Consider the following 20,279-nt stretch of genomic DNA (forward strand, 5'->3'; position numbering starts at 1 on the left):
TGGGTCTGTGTCCATGTATATGTCCTGTGTTTGCCTGTCTCTGTGTCTCTGTGTGCATGTGTGTGTGTCTCTGTGTGTCCGCATTGTATGTGTGTCTGTGTGCATCTGTATGTGCACGTGTGTCTGTGTGAATGTGTCTGTGTGTCTGTATTCGTACGTATATCTGTGTGTCTGTGTTTGCCTGTGTGTATATGTGTGTCTGTGTGTCTGCGTGTGTCTACGTTTGTATGTATATCTGTGTGTCTGTATTTGCCTGTCTCTGTGTGTCTGTGTGCATGTGTGTGTCTGTATTTGCCTGTGTGTATGTGCATGTCTGCGTGTGTCTACGTTTGTATGTATACCTGTGTGTCTGTGTGTGTGTCTGTGTGCATGTGTGTGTTTGTCTTTGCCTGTCTCTGTGCGTCTGTGTGCATGTGTGTGTCTCTGTGTGCTTGTGTGTGCCTCTGTGTGTGCACGTGTGTGTCTGTGTGTATCTCTGCGTGTGCCTCTGTGTCTGTGTGTCTGCATTTGTATGCGTGTCCGTGTGTATCTGTATGTGCCTGTGTGTCTGTGTGCATGTGTGTCTGTCTTTGCCTGTCTCTGTGCGTCTGTGTGCACGGGTGTGCCTCTGTGCGTCTGCATTTGTATGCGTGTCTGTGTGTATCTGTGTGTGTCTGTGTGTCTCCCATCTCGTTCCCTATCTTTCCTTCTCTTCTTCTTCGTCTCTTGGTTTGGGGGGGCCACAACCCTCTGGTGCTCTTAGCTCTACCCTCAGAACCAAACCCACACCCCCAACCCACAGCATTATCACACAACCCACAAGCCCCCGCCCCCACACACACACACAACACACCCTCACAACCCCAGCGTCTCCTGGCCTGCCCTCCAAGTGGTGCTGACACATCTTTCTCTGCCTCCTCTTCCTCCGTCCTCCGCAATCTCTCTTCTCAAGAACAACCTCCCTCTGCCTCTGCCGGGTGACTCAGCGTCACGCCCTTATCTCACCTTCTTGTTCCGAGGACGACTGGCCGTGGGCACACAACCCCACTGAGTCACCGACACGATTGGGCAACGGGCTTTTCCGACCAGCTGTTGGTAACCAGCTTGCCCCCCGGTCCGACGGCGACCGGCACCCACCCCACGCCCCCTGCAAACACAAAAACACTGTCCTCCCGTGGTTCATCGATTGGCTCGTGCGGGCACCAGGCTCGTCTCCATGGTGAGACTTTGTTGTGAGTGTGTTTGGCATCTCGGAGACGCCACGGGGAGCTGGCCAGGCTCTGGCCGGGCGGGCGGGATCCTCTCAGGAGCTGGCTGGGCTCTCCAAGAGGGACGGAGGAATCGAACCCGGGTCGGGCGTGTGCCAGGCAAACTCCCTACCCGCTATGCTCCAGCCCATTAGATATCAATATCGATGAATATTTGCTATTCCTTAACTTCCATAGAATTGATTAGTATATACTATGATTAATAGAATCAGCACGATTGCAGTTAATACAATCTAGTTAAACATCAATGTGTCAGATAATATAATCAATAATATTAATCGAAAGTGATTAATATCATTATAAATATCAAAATTACACTGTCCACTGTCCTCCCGTGGTTCATCGATTGGCTCGAGCAGGCACCAGTCACGTCTCCAAGGGTGAGACTTGTTGTGACTGTGTTTGGCGTCTCGAAGACGCCACGGGGAGCTGGCCAGGCTCTGCCAACTTGCGGGCGGGATCCTCTCGGGAGCTTGCCGAGAGGCTCACCGAGAGGGACGGAGGAATCGAACCCGGGTCGGCCACGTGCAAGGCAAACGCCCTCCCCGCTGTGCTCCAGCCCGTCTAGATCAATATCAATGAATATTTGCTTTATCAATATCAATATTTGCTATATCAATATCAATGAATATTTGCTATTCATCAACATCCATAGAATTGATTAGTACTTAATAGGATAATGGAATCAACCCCATTGCAGTGAATACAAATAGAATCAACCCCATTGCAGTGAATACAACCTAGTTAGCATCAATGCATCAAAATAATTAATAATATAATTATTTAAGTATTTGATACACCACATAAATAATATAATTGATCAATAATGTTAATTGAGGGCGATCGATATCGTTATACATATCAAAATTGCACAGTCGCACTGTCCTCCCGTTCTTCATCGATTGGCTCGAGTGGGCACCAGGCACGTCTCCGTGGTGAGACTTGTTGTGACTGTGTTTGGCGTCTTGAAGACACCACGGGGAGCTTGCCAGGCTCTGCCGTGCAGGCGGGATCCTCTCGGAGCTTGCTGAGAGGCTCTCCGAGAGGGGTGGAGGAATCGAACCCGGGTTGGGCGTGTGCCAGGCAAAGGCCCTACCTGCTGTGCTATGGTAACTGTGTCTCACAGTGATTCAATATAGTAAAATAACACAATAGGAGACTGACACCCAAGCACAGTAGAGACAAGGGCCAGGAAGATTGCCCCATGGTTGGGACGTCAGCCTCATGAGCTGGGGGAGAAGGCAGCTGGGATGGAGAAGGGGTCACTGAGTCAGGGAGGGCTGGAGGGGTCGCTCGGGATGGGAGATGTGTGCTGAGAGCAGATCAAGGACCCAACGTGATGGGTATTGAATCTGTATTGATCTGCATTGATCTCAGTGTCTGTATCGCAAACCATGATGCCCCAAAGTAGAGAAAGAGTCTGGGGGATATTGTCTGCCATGGAGGCAGGGGGACGGGTGGGATGGGGGGATACTGGGGACATTGGTGGTGGGGAACGGGCACTGGTGGAGGGACAGGGGTTCCATCATTGCATGACTGAAACTCTAACAAGAAAGCTTTGTAACTGCATCTCACAGTGATTCAATATAATAAAATAACATAATAAGAGACTGACACCCAAGGAAGGCAGACAGAAGGGTCAGGAAGATTGCCCCATGGTTGGGCGTCGACCTCATGAGCCAAGGGAGAAGGCAGCTGAGATGGAGAAGGGGTCACTGAGTCAGGGAGGGCTGGAGGGATCGCTCGGGATGAAGGACCCAACGTGATGGGGATTGGATCTGTATTGATCTGCATTGATCTCAGTGTCTGTATCGCAAACCATGATGCCCCAAAGTAGAGAGAGAGTCTGGGATATTGTCTGCCATGGAGGCAGGGGGACGGGTGGGATTGGGGAGGGATACTGGGGACATTGGTGGTGGGGAACGGGCACTGGTGGAGGGACAGGGGTTCCATCATTGCATGACTGAAACTCTAACAAGAAAGCTTTGTAACTGCATCTCATGATGATTCAATATAATAAAATAACATAATAAGAGACTGACACCCAAGGAAGGCAGACAGAAGGGTCAGGAAGATTGCCCCATGGTTGGGCATCGACCTCATGAGCCGAGGGAGAAGGCAGCTGGGATGGAGAAGGGGTCACTGAGTCAGGGAGGGTTGGAGGGATCGCTTGGGATGGGAGGTGTGTGCTGAGAGCAGATCAAGGACCCAACGTGATGAGTATTGGATCTGTATTGATCTGCATTGATCTCAGTGTCTGTATCGCAAACCATGATGCCCCAAAGTAGAGAGAGAGTCTGGGGGAGATTGTCTGCCATGGAGGCAGGGGGACGGGTGGGATTGGGGAGGGATACTGGGGACATTGGTGGTGGGGAACGGGCACTGGTGGAGGGATGGGGGTTCCGTCGTGGTGTGACTGAAACTCAAACAGGAAAGCTTTGGAACTGCATTTCACAGTGATTCAATCACAGAATTGTGTGTCTTTCCTGGGTTCAGGAGAAAGCCTGGCACGCGGAAACATCTCTGGAAAAGACTTGGAAAAAAAGAAAACACACAAAAAAAATGTTGCGTGCCTTACACAAGGATGCGGAATGATGGCACCCTTCCTTCCATTCAAGATTGATGGTGGGGAGGAAAAGATTAAGACGATAAGACGTCACGCCACACACACGAACACACACACAGACACACACTCGTTCGCTAAGCACTGTATTTACAGATCATAAATTACCAGTCCGTGAGGCTGTGTCTTTTTTTCTTAATTTTTTTTGTTTTGCTTTTTGGGGTCCCACGCAGCGATGCTCAGGGGTCCCTCCTGGCTCTGCACTCAGGAATCCCTCCTGGCGGTGCTCGGGGGAACCCAGGGGATGCTGGGAATCGAACCCGGGTTGGCCGTGTGTCGGGCAAATGCCCTCCCCGCTGGGCTATCACTCCAGCCCCTCTTCCTTCCTTCCTTCCTTCCTTCCTTCCTTCCTTCCTTCCTTCCTTCCTTCTTTCTCTTCCTTCCTTTCTTCCTTCCTTCTCTTCCTTCCTTCCTTCCTTCTTTCTCTTCCTTCCTTCCTTCCTTCCTTCCTCCTTCCTTCCTTCCTTCTTTCTCTTCCTTCTTTCCTTCCTTCCTTCCTTCTTTCTCTTCCTTCCTTCCTTCCTTCTCTTCCTTCCTTCCTTCCTCCTTCCTTCCATCCTTCTTTCTCTTCCTTCCTTCCTTCCTTCCTTCCTTCCTTCTTTCTTCTCTTCCTTCCTTCCTTCCTCCTTCCTTCCATCCTTCTTTCTCTTCCTTCCTTCCTTCCTTCCTTCCTTCTTTCTCTTCCTTCCTTCCTTCTTTATCTTCCTTCCTTCCTTCCTTCCTTCCTTCTCTTCCTTCCTTCCTTCCTTCCTTCCTTCTTCCTTCCTTCCTTCCTTCTTTCTCTTCCTTCCTTCCTTCCTTCCTCCTTCCTTCCTTCCTTCTTTCTCTTCCTTCCTTCCTTCCTTCCTTCCTTCTTTCTCTTCCTTCCTTCCTTCCTTCCTTCCTTCCTTCTCTTCCTTCCTTCCTTCCTTCCTCCCTCCTTCCTTCCATCCTTCTTTCTCTTCCTTCCTTCCTTCCTTCCTCCTTCCTTCCTTCTTTCTCTTCCTTCCTTCCTTCTTTCTCTTCCTTCCTTCCTTCCTTCCTTCTCTTCCTTCCTTCCTTCCTTCCTCCTTCCTTCCTTCCTTCTTTCTCTTCCTTCCTTCCTTCCTTCCTTCCATCCTTCCTTCCTTCCTTCCTTTCTTCCTCCTCCTTCCCTCCCTTCCCTCCCTTCCTTCCTCCCTCTTCCTTCCCTCCTTCCTTCCTCCCCTCTTTGTTTCTTCCTCTCTGTGTTCCTCTCTCTTTCTCTCTTTCTTCCTTTGTCTCTTTCTTTCTTTCTTTCTTTCTTTCTTTCTTTCTTCCTTCCTTCCTTTCTTCTTTCTTTCTTTCTCTTTCTTTCTTTCTTTCTTTCTTTCTTTTTTTCTTTCTTTCTTTCTCTCTCTCTCTTTCTTTCTTTCTTTCTTCCTTCCTTTCTTTTAGGGTCCCACCCTGGCAAGGCTCAGGGGTTCCTCCTGCCTCTGCACTCAGGAATCACTCCTGTCTGTGCTTGGGGAACCCTATGGGATGCCAGAACTCGAACCCGGGTCAGCTGCATGCAGCACAAACGTGCTTCCTGCTGTGCTATTGCTCCAGTTCCTTGCAGACATTAAAAAAACCCTCTGTGTTTATTATTATTATTACTATTATTATTATTATTCTTTATTTGGCTTTTTGGGTCCCACCTGGCAACAGTCAAGCGTTCCTCCTGGCTCATGCAGTCAGGAATCCCTCCTGGCAGTGCTCGGGGGACCCCTAGGGAATGCTGGGACTCGAATCCGGGTCGGCCGCATGCCAGGTCAACACCCTCCTTGCTGGGCGATCACTGCAGCCCTGAGGATGTGTTTGAGAGGCACCAGCCGGTCCCGGATACACGCTGCAAATCTGTCTTCAGGGCCTGGGAGGAACCGGCTGTCTGGAGTGGACCACAGGGGGGCAGGGGATAGACTGAGGTCAGCGGGTCTGTGGTCGCTGAGTTGCCCAATGCAGGATTTCTGCCCCTGGTCCCTCCTGCCACTTCTGCGCCCAGGCTGCCCACGGCCTCTTATATTCCTCGGTGCCCCGGTGGACATGAGGTGTTTTGAGGCGGGCCAGGGGTCGGTTCTCTGTCCCTCTGAGATTGACCCTACTAACGAGGGTGTCTTTTCTCGGAGCCGGAAAAACATCTCCACAGCAGGGCAGGAGATAGCCGCGGGCACCCGGGCCAACCAGAGGACCCTGCCTCGCCCTCTTCACCCTCTGCCTCACTGAGATGCCCAGTAACCACCGGAAATGAAAACAGATGCCCCAAGAGGTGGAGGGTCTCTTCAAACCCCTTCCTGAGCAATGCAGTCCCCTTCCCGGATGGTTTATAAATGTGTATTTCAGTCTCTCACACATCTCTCAAATCTCAGCATCTTGGGGCCGGAGCGATAGCCCAGTGGTGAGGGCGTTTGCCTGGCACGCGGCCGACCCGGGTTCGATTCCCAGCATCCCCTGGGGGTCCCCCGAGCACTGCCAGGAGGGATTCCTGAGTGCAGAGCCAGGAGGGAGCCCCTGGGCATCGCCGGGTGGGACCCAAAAAGAAAAAAAAAGAGTAAACAGAACAGAACAGGGCAGTTGATGCACTTCTGTAGGGTCTCCTGGGAAGTGCATCTGGAAGCTTCTATCCCTGATTCCCAGGCCCTGGGGGCGGGGGGGGGGTGTCTTGGTGTTCAATGGGCATTAATATGAGGCAGGAAGGGGTCAGAATACCGGAACCCCCTACGGCTTGGAGGGGACACAGCCAGAAACCCTCAATGAGGGGACGAGCTTTGCAGAGGCCTGACATGCTTGTGAAGGGGCCTGGCGTGGCCCCTGCAGAGACGCCCACCTCACACTCTGGGGGCCTCGCCCCAGGGCTCCTTGCCCATGGGCGTCTTAGCCCAGCTGGGCTGTGCCATCTGCAGTGACAATAAGATGCGTCCAGGGGCTGGAGCGATACCACAGAGGGGAGGGCGTTTGCTTTGCACGCGGCTGACCCGGGTTCGAGTCCCAGCATTCCCTAGGGTCCCCCGGGCACCGCCAGGAGGGATTCCTGAGTGCAGAGCCAGGAGTCAGCCCTGAGTATCGCCGGGTGGGACCCAAAAAGCATAATAAGGAAAGAAAAAGGAAGAGAGGAAGAGAGGAAGGAAGGAAGGAAGAAGGAAGGAAGGAAGGAAGAGAAGGAAGGAAGGAAGGAAGGGAAGGGAGGGAGGGAGGGAGGGAGGAGGGAGGGGGAAGGAAGGATGGATGGATGGATGGAAGGAAGGGAGGGAGGGAGGGAGGGAGGGAGGAGGAAGGAAGGAGGAAGGAAGAAAGGAAGGAAGAAAGGAGGGAGGGAGGTAAGGAGGGAGGGAGGAAGGAAGGAAGGAAGGAAGGATGGAAGGAAAGGAAGGAAGGAAGGGAGGAAGGAGGAAAGGAAGAAGGAAAAAAGGAAGGAAAGAAGGAGGGAGGGAAGAAAGGAGGGAGGGAGGAAGGAAGAAAGGAAGAAAATGGAGGAAGAGAAGAAAGAGAGAAGGGTGGAAGGAAGAAAGGAAGGAAGGAAGAAAGAAAGAAAGAAAGAAAGGGAGGGAGGGAGGGATGAAGGAAGGGAAGAAGGAAAGAAGGAGGGAGGGAAGACAGGAGGGAGGAAGGGAAGAAAGGTTAGAAATGGAGGAACAGAAGGAAAGAGAGAAGGAAGGAAGGAAGGAAGGAAGGAAGGAAGGAAGGAAGGAAGAAGGGAGGGAGGGCAGGGAGGGAGGAAGGAAGGAAGAAGGAAGGAAGGAAGGAAGGAAGGAAGGAAGGAAGGAAGGAAGAGAGAGGGGCTGGAGCGATAGCCCCATGGGGAGGCATTTGTCTTTCACACAGCCGACCCGGGTTCGATTCCCGGCATCCCCTAGATCCCCCGAGCACCGCCAGGATTCATTCCTGAGTGCACGAACCAGGAGTCACCCCGGAGCATCGCCGAAAAGGAAAAAGATGCATCCAAGGAGCACAGACACAGCCCAGGGGGGAGGGGGGTTTGCCTGTCTTGCAAATGGGAGATTAAATCAAAATTCGGGGATGGCCCTGGTCCCCTCTGCCTCGGAGCTCAGAGCGTCTCCCCCCGCACCCTCGATGTGGTGATGCTTGCGACTTGACCACGAGCCACGAGACCCACACGGGGGCATCCAGGATCACCCCTGCGTCACTCCCGGGGACCCTGAGTTGGCTGCAGAGAAGCCCTGTGTAAGCCTCGGAGGGAGGAGGAAGCTGGCCTTTTGGGGTGCGGGAAGGCCTTGCTCCCTTGGGGCTGGGGCCTGCTGAGGGCAGCGCTGCCCCTGCCTAAGACTCGCAGAGGAGGGCGGCCGTGGGCATGCTCCTGCTTTGGGCGCTTAGAGCCAGCTTGTGCTCACAGCTGCAGCCCACGCCTGGGCCACGTGGCTGTATCTAGAGCCCGCACCTGAGTTCACGTGTCTGTAACTACGGCCCGCACCTGGGTCACATGGCTGTAGCTACGACCACACCTGGGCCACGTGGCTGAATTTACAGCCCACAACCTGGCCCATGTGGTTGTGTGTACAGCCCACACCTGGGCCACGTGGCTGTATCTATAACCCCACACCTAGGCCACATGGCTGTATCTACAACCACGTTGGCTCACGTGGCTGTATCTATAACCCACACCTGGGCCATGTGTCGTATCTACAGCCCACACCTCAGTCACGTGGCTGTATTACAGCCTACACCTGGCCCTCGTGGCTGTATCTACGGCCCACAGCTGGACCTCGTGGCTATATCTACAGCCCACACCTGGGCCACCTGACTGTATTAGAGCCCACACCTGGGCCACGTGGCTATATCTACAACCCACACCTGGGTCACGTGGCTGTATCTACAACCCACACCTGGGACATGTGGTTGTAGCTACAGCCCACAGCTGGAACAAGTGGCTGTCTCTACAGCCCACATCTGGGTCACGTGGCTGTATTACAGCCCACACCTGGCCCTCGTGGCTGTATGTACAGCTCACACCTGGGTCACGTGGCTGTATCTAGAGCCCACACCTGGGCCCGTGGCTGTATCTACAGCCCACAGCTGGAATAGTGGCTATAGGTACAGGCCCACACCTGGGTCACGTGGCTGTATCTACAGTCCACACCTGAAACAGGTGACTGTATCTAGAGCCCACACCTGGGGCCACGTGGCTGTATCTAGAGCCCACACCTGGGTCACGTGGTTGTATCTAGAGCCCACACCTGAAACAGGTGACTGTATCTACAGCCCACACCTTGGTCATGTGGCTGTGTGTGTGTGTGTGTATGTTACAAGAACCTATAGGGAGCATTGGAGCATTTCCATCCTTCTTTCACTGCATTTCTGAGGACTAACATCCCCGCCTCACGCCTCTACGGCCACCTCAAGTTTCCGGAAAGGAACCAACAAACTACGTCAACTGTCTCGGTGCAAAAGAGAACTGAGAATCGGCTCAGAAGACCGTGTGGGCTTCAACATTTCTCCCCGCTAGTTCTCAGCAGTTTCCCCCCCAAAAGGAGGCTGAGAAAGGAAAGATGGAGACTCAGTGGTCACACTTTTGTTGGGACACACAAGGCCATGTGGCAAAGGGTGGGCCCGTGGGCCGGGAGATTCAGGCTCACACTTCCAGGGAAATGTTCCACGATTCCAGGAAAGAAAAGCCACCAGTGGTGGGAAATGGGCACTGGTGGAGGGATGGGTCCTCGATCATTGGATGATTGAAATGCAAGCATGAAAGTCGGTAAGCCTGTAACTGCACCTCACGGTGATTCACTAATAAAATTTTGTTTAAATAAATAAATTTTTAAAAGGCCAGATCTCAGGAACTCTTTGATGGCCAGGCCGACCGCTTGCCAAGTGCCAATGGATAATGGACTTTGCATCTAGTGGTGACCAAGTCTTGAGGACGAAACCCAAGATCGTAGGCAAGCCCTCAGGCCTTGTTGGGCACACAAATGCTTTCGACAATTGTCACACCAGTCGGAGGCTTCCAGGTCCATGCTCAGGGTTTGGGTCATGCTCAGCCATACAGCAAACAAAAGCTTCCTCTACATGTCTGGTCAAGAGCACCAGGATTCCCGTGATGTGAGGAACAAACATTGCAGTTAACATCTGGGTGGGCTACGTGCAAAGCCAGTGCCCACCCTGCTAGAATGCAGTTCCACTTCCTACTCTATTTCTTTATATGCCACATAAAAAGAGGGTGTGTGTGTCTGTGTGTGTGTGTGTGTGTGTCTGCATGTCTTTTTGTCTCTGTATTTTGATTGTATACAGGGAGTGAGAACCACACACCAGAACAAAACAAAACTCCTCAAAATCGCCACAAAATGGGGCCAGGAGCGATAGGCCATCAGGGAGGGCATTTGCCTGGCACGCGGCCGAGCCGAGTTCGATTCCCAGCATCCCCTTGGGTCCCCCGAGCACTGCCAGGAGGGATTCCTGAGTACAGAGGCAGGAGGAAGCCCTGAGCATCACCGAGTGTGACCCCAAAAATAAATAAAATAAAGTAAAAAAAATGGCCACAAAATTGCAGATAAGTGAATAAAAACATTTTTTTCAAAAATGACATTATTATTATTATTATTTATTTTTGGTGACTATGTAAACATTTTTTTTAACTTCATGGGCCATTCTGGTCCAAGACATTGTATTTCATTTCCGGGTGGGAGCACGGCCATACTGGGGAACTTTAAGACCAGGCTTCTCAAAACCTGTGTGGATTTGGGGGTCTGGGGGCGTTGACTTCTGCATAATTAGAAGGCAAAGTCTTCTTTCTGTGCGATTTGAGAAGAGCCTCTTTGGACTGAAGCGGCGTGGCCCAGGCCTCATTTCATCAGAACAGCTGGGGGCGGTGATTAATCACGTTCTGTCCTGTCGCGACCTGGTCCACTCAGGGGCTGATTCATCTCGCCAGCATCTGGGAGGAGAAGAAGAAGGAGGAGGAGAAGAGAAGAAGAGGAGGAGGAGGAGGAGGAGGAGGAGGAGAAGAAGAAGAAGAAGAAGAAGAAGAAGAAGAAGAAGAAGAAGAAGAAGAAGAAGAAGAAGAAGAAGAAGAAGAAGAAGAAGAAGAAGAGGAGGAGGAGGAGGAGGAGGAGGAGGAGGAGGAGAAGGAGGAGGAGGAGAAGAAGAAGAAGAGGAGGAGGAGAAGGAGGAGGAGGAGAAGAAGAACTAGAAGAAGAAGAAGAAGAAGAAGAAGAAGAAGAAGAAGAAGAAGAAGAGGAGGAGGAGGAGGAGGAGGAGAAGGAGGAGGAGAAGAAGAACTAGAAGAAGAAGAAGAAGAAGAAGAAGAAGAAGAAGAAGAAGAAGAAGAAGAAGAAGAAGAAGAAGAAGAAGAAGAGGAGGAGGAGGAGGAGAAGGAGGAGGAGGAGAAGAAGAAGAAAAAGAGGAGGAGGAGGAGGAGAAGAAGAAGAAGAATGAAGAGGAGGAGGAGGAGGAGGAGGAGAAGAAGAAGAAGAAGAAGAAGAAGAAGAAGAAGAAGAAAGAAGAAGAAGAAGAAGAAGAAGAAGAAGAAGAAGAGGAGGAGGAGGAGGAGGAGGAGAAGGAGAAGAAGAAGAAGAAGAAGAAGAGGAGGAGGAGGAGGAGGAGGAGAGAATAAGAAGAGAAGGAGGAGAAGAAGTAGAAGAGGAGGAGGAGAAGAAGATGAGGAGAAGACAAGAAGAAGAGAAAGAGAAGAAGAAAAGAAGAAAAGACAAAAAGAAGAGAAGACGAAGAAGAAGAAAAAGGAGGAGGAGGAGGAGAAGGAGAAGAAGGAGAAGGAGGAGAAGGAGAAGGAGGAGAAGGAGAAGGAGGAGAAGGAGGAGGAGGAGGAAGAGGAGGAGGAGAAGGAGGAGGAGAAGGAGGAGGAGGAGGAGGAGGAGGAGGAGAAGGAGGAGGAGGAGAAGAAGAAGAAGAGGAGGAGGAGAAGGAGGAGGAGGAGAAGAAGAACTAGAAGAAGAAGAAGAAGAAGAAGAAGAAGAAGAAGAAGAAGAGGAGGAGGAGGAGGAGGAGAAGGAGGAGGAGAAGAAGAACTAGAAGAAGAAGAAGAAGAAGAAGAAGAAGAAGAAGAAGAAGAAGAAGAGGAGGAGGAGGAGGAGAAGGAGGAGGAGGAGAGAAGAAGAAAAAGAGGAGAGGAGGAGGAGAAGAAGAAGAAGAAGAAGAGGAGGAGGAGGAGGAGGAGGAGAAGAAGAAGAAGAAGAAGAAGAAGAAGAAGAAGAAGAAGAAGAAGAAGAAGAAGAAGAAGAAGAAGAGGAGGAGGAGGAGGAGGAGGAGAAGGAGAAGAAGAAGAAGAAGAAGAGGAGGAGGAGGAGGAGGAGGAGAGAATAAGAAGAGAAGGAGGAGAAGAAGTAGAAGAGGAGGAGGAGAAGAAGATGAGGAGAAGACAAGAAGAAGAGAAGAGAAGAAGAAAAGAAGAAAAGACAAAAAGAAGAGAAGACGAAGAAGAAGAAAAAGGAGGAGGAGGAGGAGAAGGAGAAGAAGGAGAAGGAGGAGAAGGAGAAGGAGGAGAAGGAGAAGGAGGAGAAGGAGGAGGAGGAGGAAGAGGAGGAGGAGAAGGAGGAGGAGAAGGAGGAGGAGGAGGAGGAGGAGAAGGAGGAGGAGGAGGAGGAGGAGGAGGAGGAGAAGGAGGAGGAGGAGGAGGAGAAGGAGGAGGAGAAGGAGGAGGAGGAGGAGGAGAAGGAGGAGGAGAAGGAGGAGGAGGAGGAGGAGGAGGAGGAGGAGGAGGAGGAGGAGGAGGAGGAGGAGGAGTGGGCAAAGGCTCCTCTTGGATCAGTCGCCCCCGGACTCTGATCTCTGTGGGGCTAAGCTGGAGCCATCTGGGACTCCGTGTACCAGGAGGGACACCCTGGGCACGCATCCTCTGAGAGACGGTTCCTGTGGGTCAAAGAACAGAAGGCAAACCCCCAACACACACACACAGACACACACAGATGCCCGGGACCCTCCACCCACGCCGGACCCCTCACTCCTTGCCAACAAATTCCACCTGGGACCCAATGTTCATCCTCATGCTCCCTGCTGAGCCTGGCCATGTGTGTGTGTGTGTGTGTGTGTGTGTGTGTGTGTGTGTGTGTGCGCGCGTGCATGAGACGTTGGGTTGGGGGCTGTCAGGGACCCACCTTGCGGGATGGTGTTGGGGGCTGGGAGAGGGAGCAGGGAACATCCCTGGGTGGGGGTGGGGGGTGGGGGCAGGGGGCAGGACAGGCCGTACTTCTCTCTTCTCCCCTGGGTGCTGTTCGCAGGAGCCCACGGCGCCCTGGGGTTTCCCAACCCCGATGAGGAAACGGGACCGGTCGGGGGGTGGGTGGGTGAGGGAGTGGACCGGCGGTGGCGGCGTCTGGTGGCGGGCGGCGGACAGGCGGGGTCCTGCCGGGTCTCATCTGCTCTCCCAGGGGGCCGAGACGCAGAACCGGGACCCGGCCGGCCGGAGTCCCCAGCTTGGGTGAAGGTGGGCAGAGGTGGGCGTCCCCCACACGCCCATCCCGGGCGTGGGGGGTCAGTGGCGTCCAGCGAAGACCCAGGATGCCAGGCTGGGCCAACCGGCTGGGTAAGTGACCGCTCCTTCTCCAGCGGGGGTCCGTGGGCGCTGGGATTCGGGTGCCCACGCAGGTGGGGACGGGCCAGGGAGTTTTTCGGAGGGTGCCAGGACTACGGGGGTCCTTGAGCCCAAGAGGCACCTGGGGACCCCCGGGATCCCCAGATATGAGCCTCGCCTGGGGGTCTCTGGACGCCTCCCCCGGTAGCCAGTGTCCGAGTGTCTTTGCACGCGTGTGCTGTGCCACGTGGCTGTCCGGGGTGCGTCCGTGTGCGTCCGTGTGTTCCGGCTTGCCTGCGTAACTGTTGTCTGAGTGTCTGATTGTGTCCTCAAGGGCTCCTATGTGACAGGGTGTGTGTGTGTGTGTGTCTGTGTGTCTGTCTGTGTGTGTGTGTCTGTGTGTGTGTCCACCTTGGTCTCCTGTGGGCATGACGCTGTGTGTGTCCGGGCCGAGCTGTGGGTGGTGGTGGCGTGTTGGCGTGTGCTTGGGTGTCCTTGGTGAATCCCCGCCAGTCCCCGGTTACGTGGTGGTGCTCCTTCTCCTTTAGAGGGTCTCGGAGTGGTCTGGGCGGGAGAGGAAAAGGGAGAGGGAGAGAGAGAAGGAGAGAGAGGGAGAAGGGGGAGAGAGAAGGAGAGAGGGAGGGAGGGGAGTGAGAGAGAGAGAGGGAGGGAGACAGGGAGAGAGAGGGAGAGAGAGACAGAGAGGGAGAGAGAGAAGAGAGAAGGAAGAGGGAGAGAGGAGAGAGAGGAGAGAGAGGAGAGGAGAAGGAGAGAGGAGAGAAAGAGGGAGAGAGAGGGAGAGAAAGAGGGAGAGAGAGGGAGAGAGGAGAGAGAAGGAGAGGAAGAGAGAGGGAGAGAGAGACGGAGAGAGGGAGAGAGATACGGAGAGAGGAAGAGAGAAGGAGAGAGAAGGAGAGAAAGAGGGAGAGAGAGAGGGAGAGAGAAGGAGTGAGAGAAGGAGGGGGAGAGAGAGGGAGAGAGAGGGAGAGAAACGGAAAGAGGGAGAGAGAAGGAGAGAGAGAGGGAGAGAGAGATGGAGAGAGGGAGAGAGAAAGAGAGATGGAGAGAGGAGAGAGAGAAGGAGAGAGGGAGAGAGAGAGGGAGAGACAGAGAAAGAAGGAGAGGGAGAGAGAGGGAGGGAGAGACAGATGGAAAGAGAGGAAGAGAGAGGGAGACAGGGAGAGAGAGAAGGAGAGAGAGGGAGCGAGAGACAGAGAGGGAGAAAGAGGGAGAGAGATTGACCAAGACAGAGAGAGAGGGAGAGACGGAGAGAGCGAGAGAGAGACGAGAGAGAAGGAGAGAGAGATGGAGAGAGAAGAGGGAGAGAGATGAGAGAGACAAGAGAGAGACGAGAGAGACAGAGAGAGATAGAGGCGGAGAGAGACAGAGAGAGAGGGAGAGAGAGACAGAGAGGGAGAAAGAGGGAGAGAGAGAGACGGAGACAGAGGTGGAGGGAGAGGGAGAGAGATTGACCAAGACGAAGAGAGACGGAGAGATGGAGAGAGATGGAGAGAGGGAGACAGAGAGACAAAAGAGAGAGACGAGAGAGATAGAGCTGGAGAGAGACAGAGAGAGAGGGAGAGAGGGAGAAAGAGGGAGACAGAGAGAGGAGAGGGGAGTCTCTAGGGGTCACGGTGACACTCGGAGGCGGAACTGTGACTTGGAGACGCTGCCCCCGGGCCCCCAGAGGTCAACCTGCCTCCCTGTCCTGCACACAGTTCTCATGAGGTAGGTGGGCGGAGTGATGGGCGCAGGGAGAGGCGCCCGCTCAGCCCAGAGCCCCCAGGAGACTCCAAACGGGCACCCAGGGGTCCAGCCCGGGTGCAGGGACCACCCGGCTCAGGCTTAGGCGAGGGGCTTTGTGTCGGGCGTGGAGGAGGAGTCACACATGCTGCGTTTCATCATGGAAAACAGTGGGTCCCTGGCCCTTTGCACGTGCCACGGGGACTCGGTGTGGCCCCCCTGAGGGCCCAGAACCCCCCGTCCGGGACACCTGGAGCCTCCCCTGGGGAGGTTCAGGAGATTCTCCAGGTGTGTGTGTGTGTGTTTGGGGGGAGGGTCTTTGGGGAGGTCTTGTGTCCACTCTGAGGCATGGGACAGGTGCTGCAGCCAGGCAGGAGGGGCGTACGGGGAGGAAGAACAAATCCGTAGGTGTCCGACGAGGGATCAGTTCCTGATTTTTTTTTTTTTTTGGCTTTGGTTGCCGCACCCACAGCAAAGCTCGTTTCTTCTTCCTCCTCCTCCTCCTCGTCTTCCTCATCTTCCTCCTCCTGGCTCTGACTTCAGGGGTCTCTGCTTGGCCGGGACCAGGGGGATCCCTCTGGGGTTCCATTGTGGGGGAAACCACCCCCAGCTCTGTTTGCCTGCATGCAAGGACCCCCAGACCCCAGCTGTGACGCGGGTTCCAGTTCCTGTTGAGAGAATCGGACTCAGTTTTCCGAGAATCAAACTCAGTTCCCCAAGAATCCAGCTAAGTTCCCCGAGATTCAGACTCAGTTCCCCGAGAATCGGACTCAGTTCCCTGAGATTCAGACTCAGCTCCCCAAGAATCGGGCTCAGTTTCTCAAGAATTGGGCTCAGTTCCCCAAGAATCGGACTCAGTTTCTCAAGAATCGGACTCAGTTCCCTGAGAATTGGGCTCAGTTCCCCGAGAATCAGGCTCAGTACCCCGAGAATCAGGCTAAGTTTCTCTCAAAACTTGGGCTCTCGGGAGATCACCCCCAGCTCTGTTGCCTGCATGCAAGGACCCCCAGACCCCAGCTGTGATGCAGGTCCTGGTTCCTGTTGAGAGAATCAGACTCAGTTCCCCGAGAATCCAGCTCGGTTCCCTGAGAATTGGACTCAGTTCCTCGAGAATCAAACTCAGTTCCCTCAGAATCGGACTCAGTTCCCCAAGAATCTGGCTCAGTTCCCCGAGAATCAGGCTCAGTTCCCGAGAATCAGGTTCAGTTTCTCTAGAATCAAACTCAGTTTCCCAGATTCAGGCTAAGTTCCCCGAGAATCGGACTCAGTTCCCTGAGAATCGGACTCAGTTTCCTGAGAATCGGGCTCAGTTTCTCAAGAATCAGGCTCAGTTCCCCAAGAATCGGACTCAGTTTCTCAAGAATCAGACTCAGTTCCCTGAGAATTGGGCTCAGTTCCCCGAGAATCAGGCTCAGTACCCCGAGAACCAGGCTAAGTACCCCAAGAATCGGGCTAAGTTTCTCTCAAAAATTGGGCTCTCGGGAGACCACCCCCAGCTCTGTTGCCTGCATGCAAGGACCCCCAGACCCCAGCTGTGATGCAGGTCCTGGTTCCTGTTGAGAGAATCAGACTCAGTTCCCCGAGAATCAAACTCAGTTCCCTGAGAATCGGACTCAGTTCCCCGAGAATCAGGCTCAGTTCCCTGAGAATCGGACTCAGTTTCTCTAGAATCAAACTCAGTTTCCAAAGATTCAGGCTCAGTACCCCGAGAATCAGGCTAAGTACCCCGAGAATCGGGCTAAGTTTCTCTCAAAAATTGGGCTCTCGGGAGATCAACCTCAGCTCTGTTGCCTGCATGCAAGGACCCCCAGACCCCAGCTGCGATGCAGGTCCTGGTTCCTGTTGAGAGAATCAGGCTCAGTTCCCTGAAAATCAAACTCAGTTCCCCGAGAATCGGACTCAGTTCCCCGAGAATCAGGCTCAGTTCCCCGAGAATCAGGCTCAGTTTCTCTAGAATCAAACTCAGTTTCCAAAGATTCAGGCTAAGTTACCCGAGAATCGGACTCAGTTCCCCGAGATTCGGACTCAGCTCCCCAAGAATCGGGCTCAGTTTCTCAAGAATTGGGCTCAGTTCCCCAAGAATCGGACTCAGTTTCTCAAGAATCGGACTCAGTTCCCTGAGAATTGGGCTCAGTTCCCCGAGAATCAGGCTCAGTAGAATCAGGCTAAGTACCCCGAGAATCGGGCTAAGTTTCTCTCAAAAATTGGGCTCTCGGGAGACCAACCCCAGCTCTGTTGCCTGCATGCAAGGACCCCCAGACCCCAGCTGTGATGCGGGTCCTGGTTCCTGTTGAGAGAATCAGACTCAGTTCCCCGAGAATCAAACTCAGTTCCCTGAGAATCGGACTCAGTTCCCCGAGAATCAGGCTCAGTTCCCCGAGAATCAGACTCAGTTTCTCTAGAATCAAACTCAGTTTCCAAAGATTCAGGCTCAGTACCCCGAGAATCAGGCTAAGTACCCCGAGAATCGGGCTAAGTTTCTCTCAAAAATTGGGCTCTCGGGAGATCAACCCCAGCTCTGTTGCCTGCATGCAAGGACCCCCAGCCACCAGCTGCGATGCAGGTCCTGGTTCCTGTTGAGAGAATCAGGCTCAGTTCCCTGAAAATCAAACTCAGTTCCCCGAGAATCGGACTCAGTTCCCCGAGAATCAGGCTCAGTTCCCCGAGAATCGGGCTCAGTTTCTCTAGAATCAAACGCAGTTTCCAAAGATTCAGGCTAAGTTCCCCGAGAATCGGACTCAGTTCCCCGAGATTCGGACTCAGCTCCCCAAGAATTGGGCTCAGTTTCTCAAGAATTGGGCTCAGTTCCCCAAGAATCGGACTCAGTTTCTCAAGAATCGGACTCAGTTCCCTGAGAATTGGGCTCAGTTCCCCGAGAATCAGGCTCAGTACCCCGAGAATCGGGCTAAGTTTCTCTCAAAAATTGGGCTCTCGGGAGACCACCCCCAGCTCTGTAGCCTGCATGCAAGGACCCCCAGACCCCAGCTGTGATGCGGGTTCTGGTTCTTGTTGAGAGAATCAGGCTCAGTTCCCCGAGAATCCAGCTCGGTTCCCTGAGAATTGGACTCAGTTCCTCGAGAATTGGACTCAGTTCCCTGAAAATCGGGCTCAGTTTCCCAAGAATCGAGCTCAGTTGCACAAGAATTGGGCTGAGTTCCCTGGGAATCGGACTCAGTTCCCTGAGAATCGGGCTCAGTTCCCCAAGAATCGGACTCAGTTCCCTGAGAATCACTCAGTTCACCGAGAATCGGGCTCAGTTTCCCAAGGATAGGGCTAAGTTCCCTGAGAACTGGGCTCAGTTCACCGATAATCGGGCTAAGTTCCCTAAGAATCGGGCTCAGTTCACCGATAATCGGGCTAAGTTCCCTAAGAATCGGGCTCAGTTCACCGAGAATCGGACTCAGTTCCCCAAGAATCGGACTCAGTTCACTGAGAATCGGGCTCAGTTTCCCAAGGATAGGGCTAAGTTCCCTAAGAATCGGACTCAGTTTCCTGAGAATCACTCAGTTCCCTGAAAATCGGACTCAGTTCCCCAAGAATCGGACTCAGTTCCCCAAGAATCGGACTCAGTTCCCGAGAACTGGGCTCAGTTCCCCGAGAATCGGGCTCAGTTCCCCGAGCATCAAAAAAAGTTCCCTGGCAACGCAAAGTGCCCAGGCTGGGGTGGCCGGGACCGTCCCCGGCTGTGGCCACCGGCTCCTGTTCGTGTCTGCCCGGGTACAAGCACTTCTCGGGGGTCCCGGACCCCCCGTGCTGGGCGACTGCAGGTGGACGAGGAAGGAAGGATCGTGGGTTGGACTAAAGTCAAAAAAGCAGAAATGATTTATTATTATTATTATTATTATTATTATTATTTTGCTTTTGGGGGGTCCCACGTGGCTCTGCACTCAGAAATCACCCTTGGCAGTGCTCGGGAGACCCTAGGGGATGCCGGGACTCGAACCCGGGTCGGCCGCGTGCCAGGCCCTTTATCATCTCCCCCTTAAATCCCAATGTGGAGGAAACTGTGTCCGATTGAGATTTTCTTCTTTCCCCTAAGTATCTCCCCCCCCACCCCATGTCCTCCCTTTCAGGCTGGCTCAGTGGACTCCTGGCTCAGTGCTCGGAGCCGGCCGGGACCCCACTACTATTTCCCGGAGGTGCTGGTGGCTTCCCGGAGCCCAGCTGGAGCCGGCACACACATGAATTGACACACACAGACACAGACACACACAGATACACACACAGACACAAACACACATAGACACACATAAACTGACACACACAGACACAAATGGAGACACACATAAAGACAAGACACACCGCAAATACACACAGACACAAACACACACAGAGACACAGACACACACACAGAGACACACAGACACACACCCATAAACAGAGACACACAGACACACTGACACACCCAGACACACAAACACAGACATAGCAGAGACACACATAGACACACACAGACACACAGCGATGCAGACACACTGACACACATAGACACACAGACATACTCATAGACACACAGAGACACACAGAGACAGACACATGCAGACGCACACTTAGACACGCACACACTCACAGACACAGACGGACACACAGACACACACAAATACACACAGACACAAACACACACAGTGACACAGATACACACAGATATACACAGACAGAGACAGTAACAGGCACACACCCATAAACAGACACACACAGACAGACACACACTGACACACGCAGACACACAAACACAGACACAGCAGAGAAACACAGGCACACACAGACACAGACACTCATGGATGCAGACACTGGTGCACACACAGACACGCACAGACACAGAGACACACATAGACACACACGAACACACACGGACTCAGAGACACACAGACATACACGTAAACACACACAGACACAAGGACACACCAACACACACAGACACACACATAGAAACACACAGACATACACAGACATACAGACAGACACATATAGATGCACGCTTTGACACACATACAGATACACACAGACACTCACAGACACACACATGCAGACCCACACTTAGACACACATACAAATACAAATACACAAGACACAGACACACACAGACACACACATGCAGACCCACACTTAGACACACAAACAGATATACACAGACACACACAGACACACACAGACACACTTGCAGACTCACGCTCAGACACATGTACAGATACACACAGACACACAGACACAC

At 53.1% G+C, this 20,279-nt stretch overlaps 1 protein-coding gene across 1 annotated transcript in view; it reads left to right on the forward strand.

The window, feature by feature from the left end:
- Positions 1-13,197: 13,197 nt before the first annotated feature.
- Positions 13,198-20,279, forward strand: part of LOC130018856 (granulocyte-macrophage colony-stimulating factor receptor subunit alpha-like) — a gene marked incomplete at its 3' end in the record, with an annotated part of 46,241 nt that continues 39,159 nt past the window's right edge. Inside the window, exon 1 of the mRNA XM_056109536.1 lies at positions 13,198-13,336. Coding sequence (XP_055965511.1) covers positions 13,312-13,336 — 25 coding nt within the window. The remainder of the gene's footprint in view (positions 13,337-20,279) is intronic.

This window comes from Sorex fumeus, unplaced genomic scaffold (assembly GCF_029834395.1).
Source record: "Sorex fumeus unplaced genomic scaffold, SorFum_2.1 ptg000296l, whole genome shotgun sequence".
NCBI lineage: Eukaryota > Metazoa > Chordata > Mammalia > Eulipotyphla > Soricidae > Sorex > Sorex fumeus.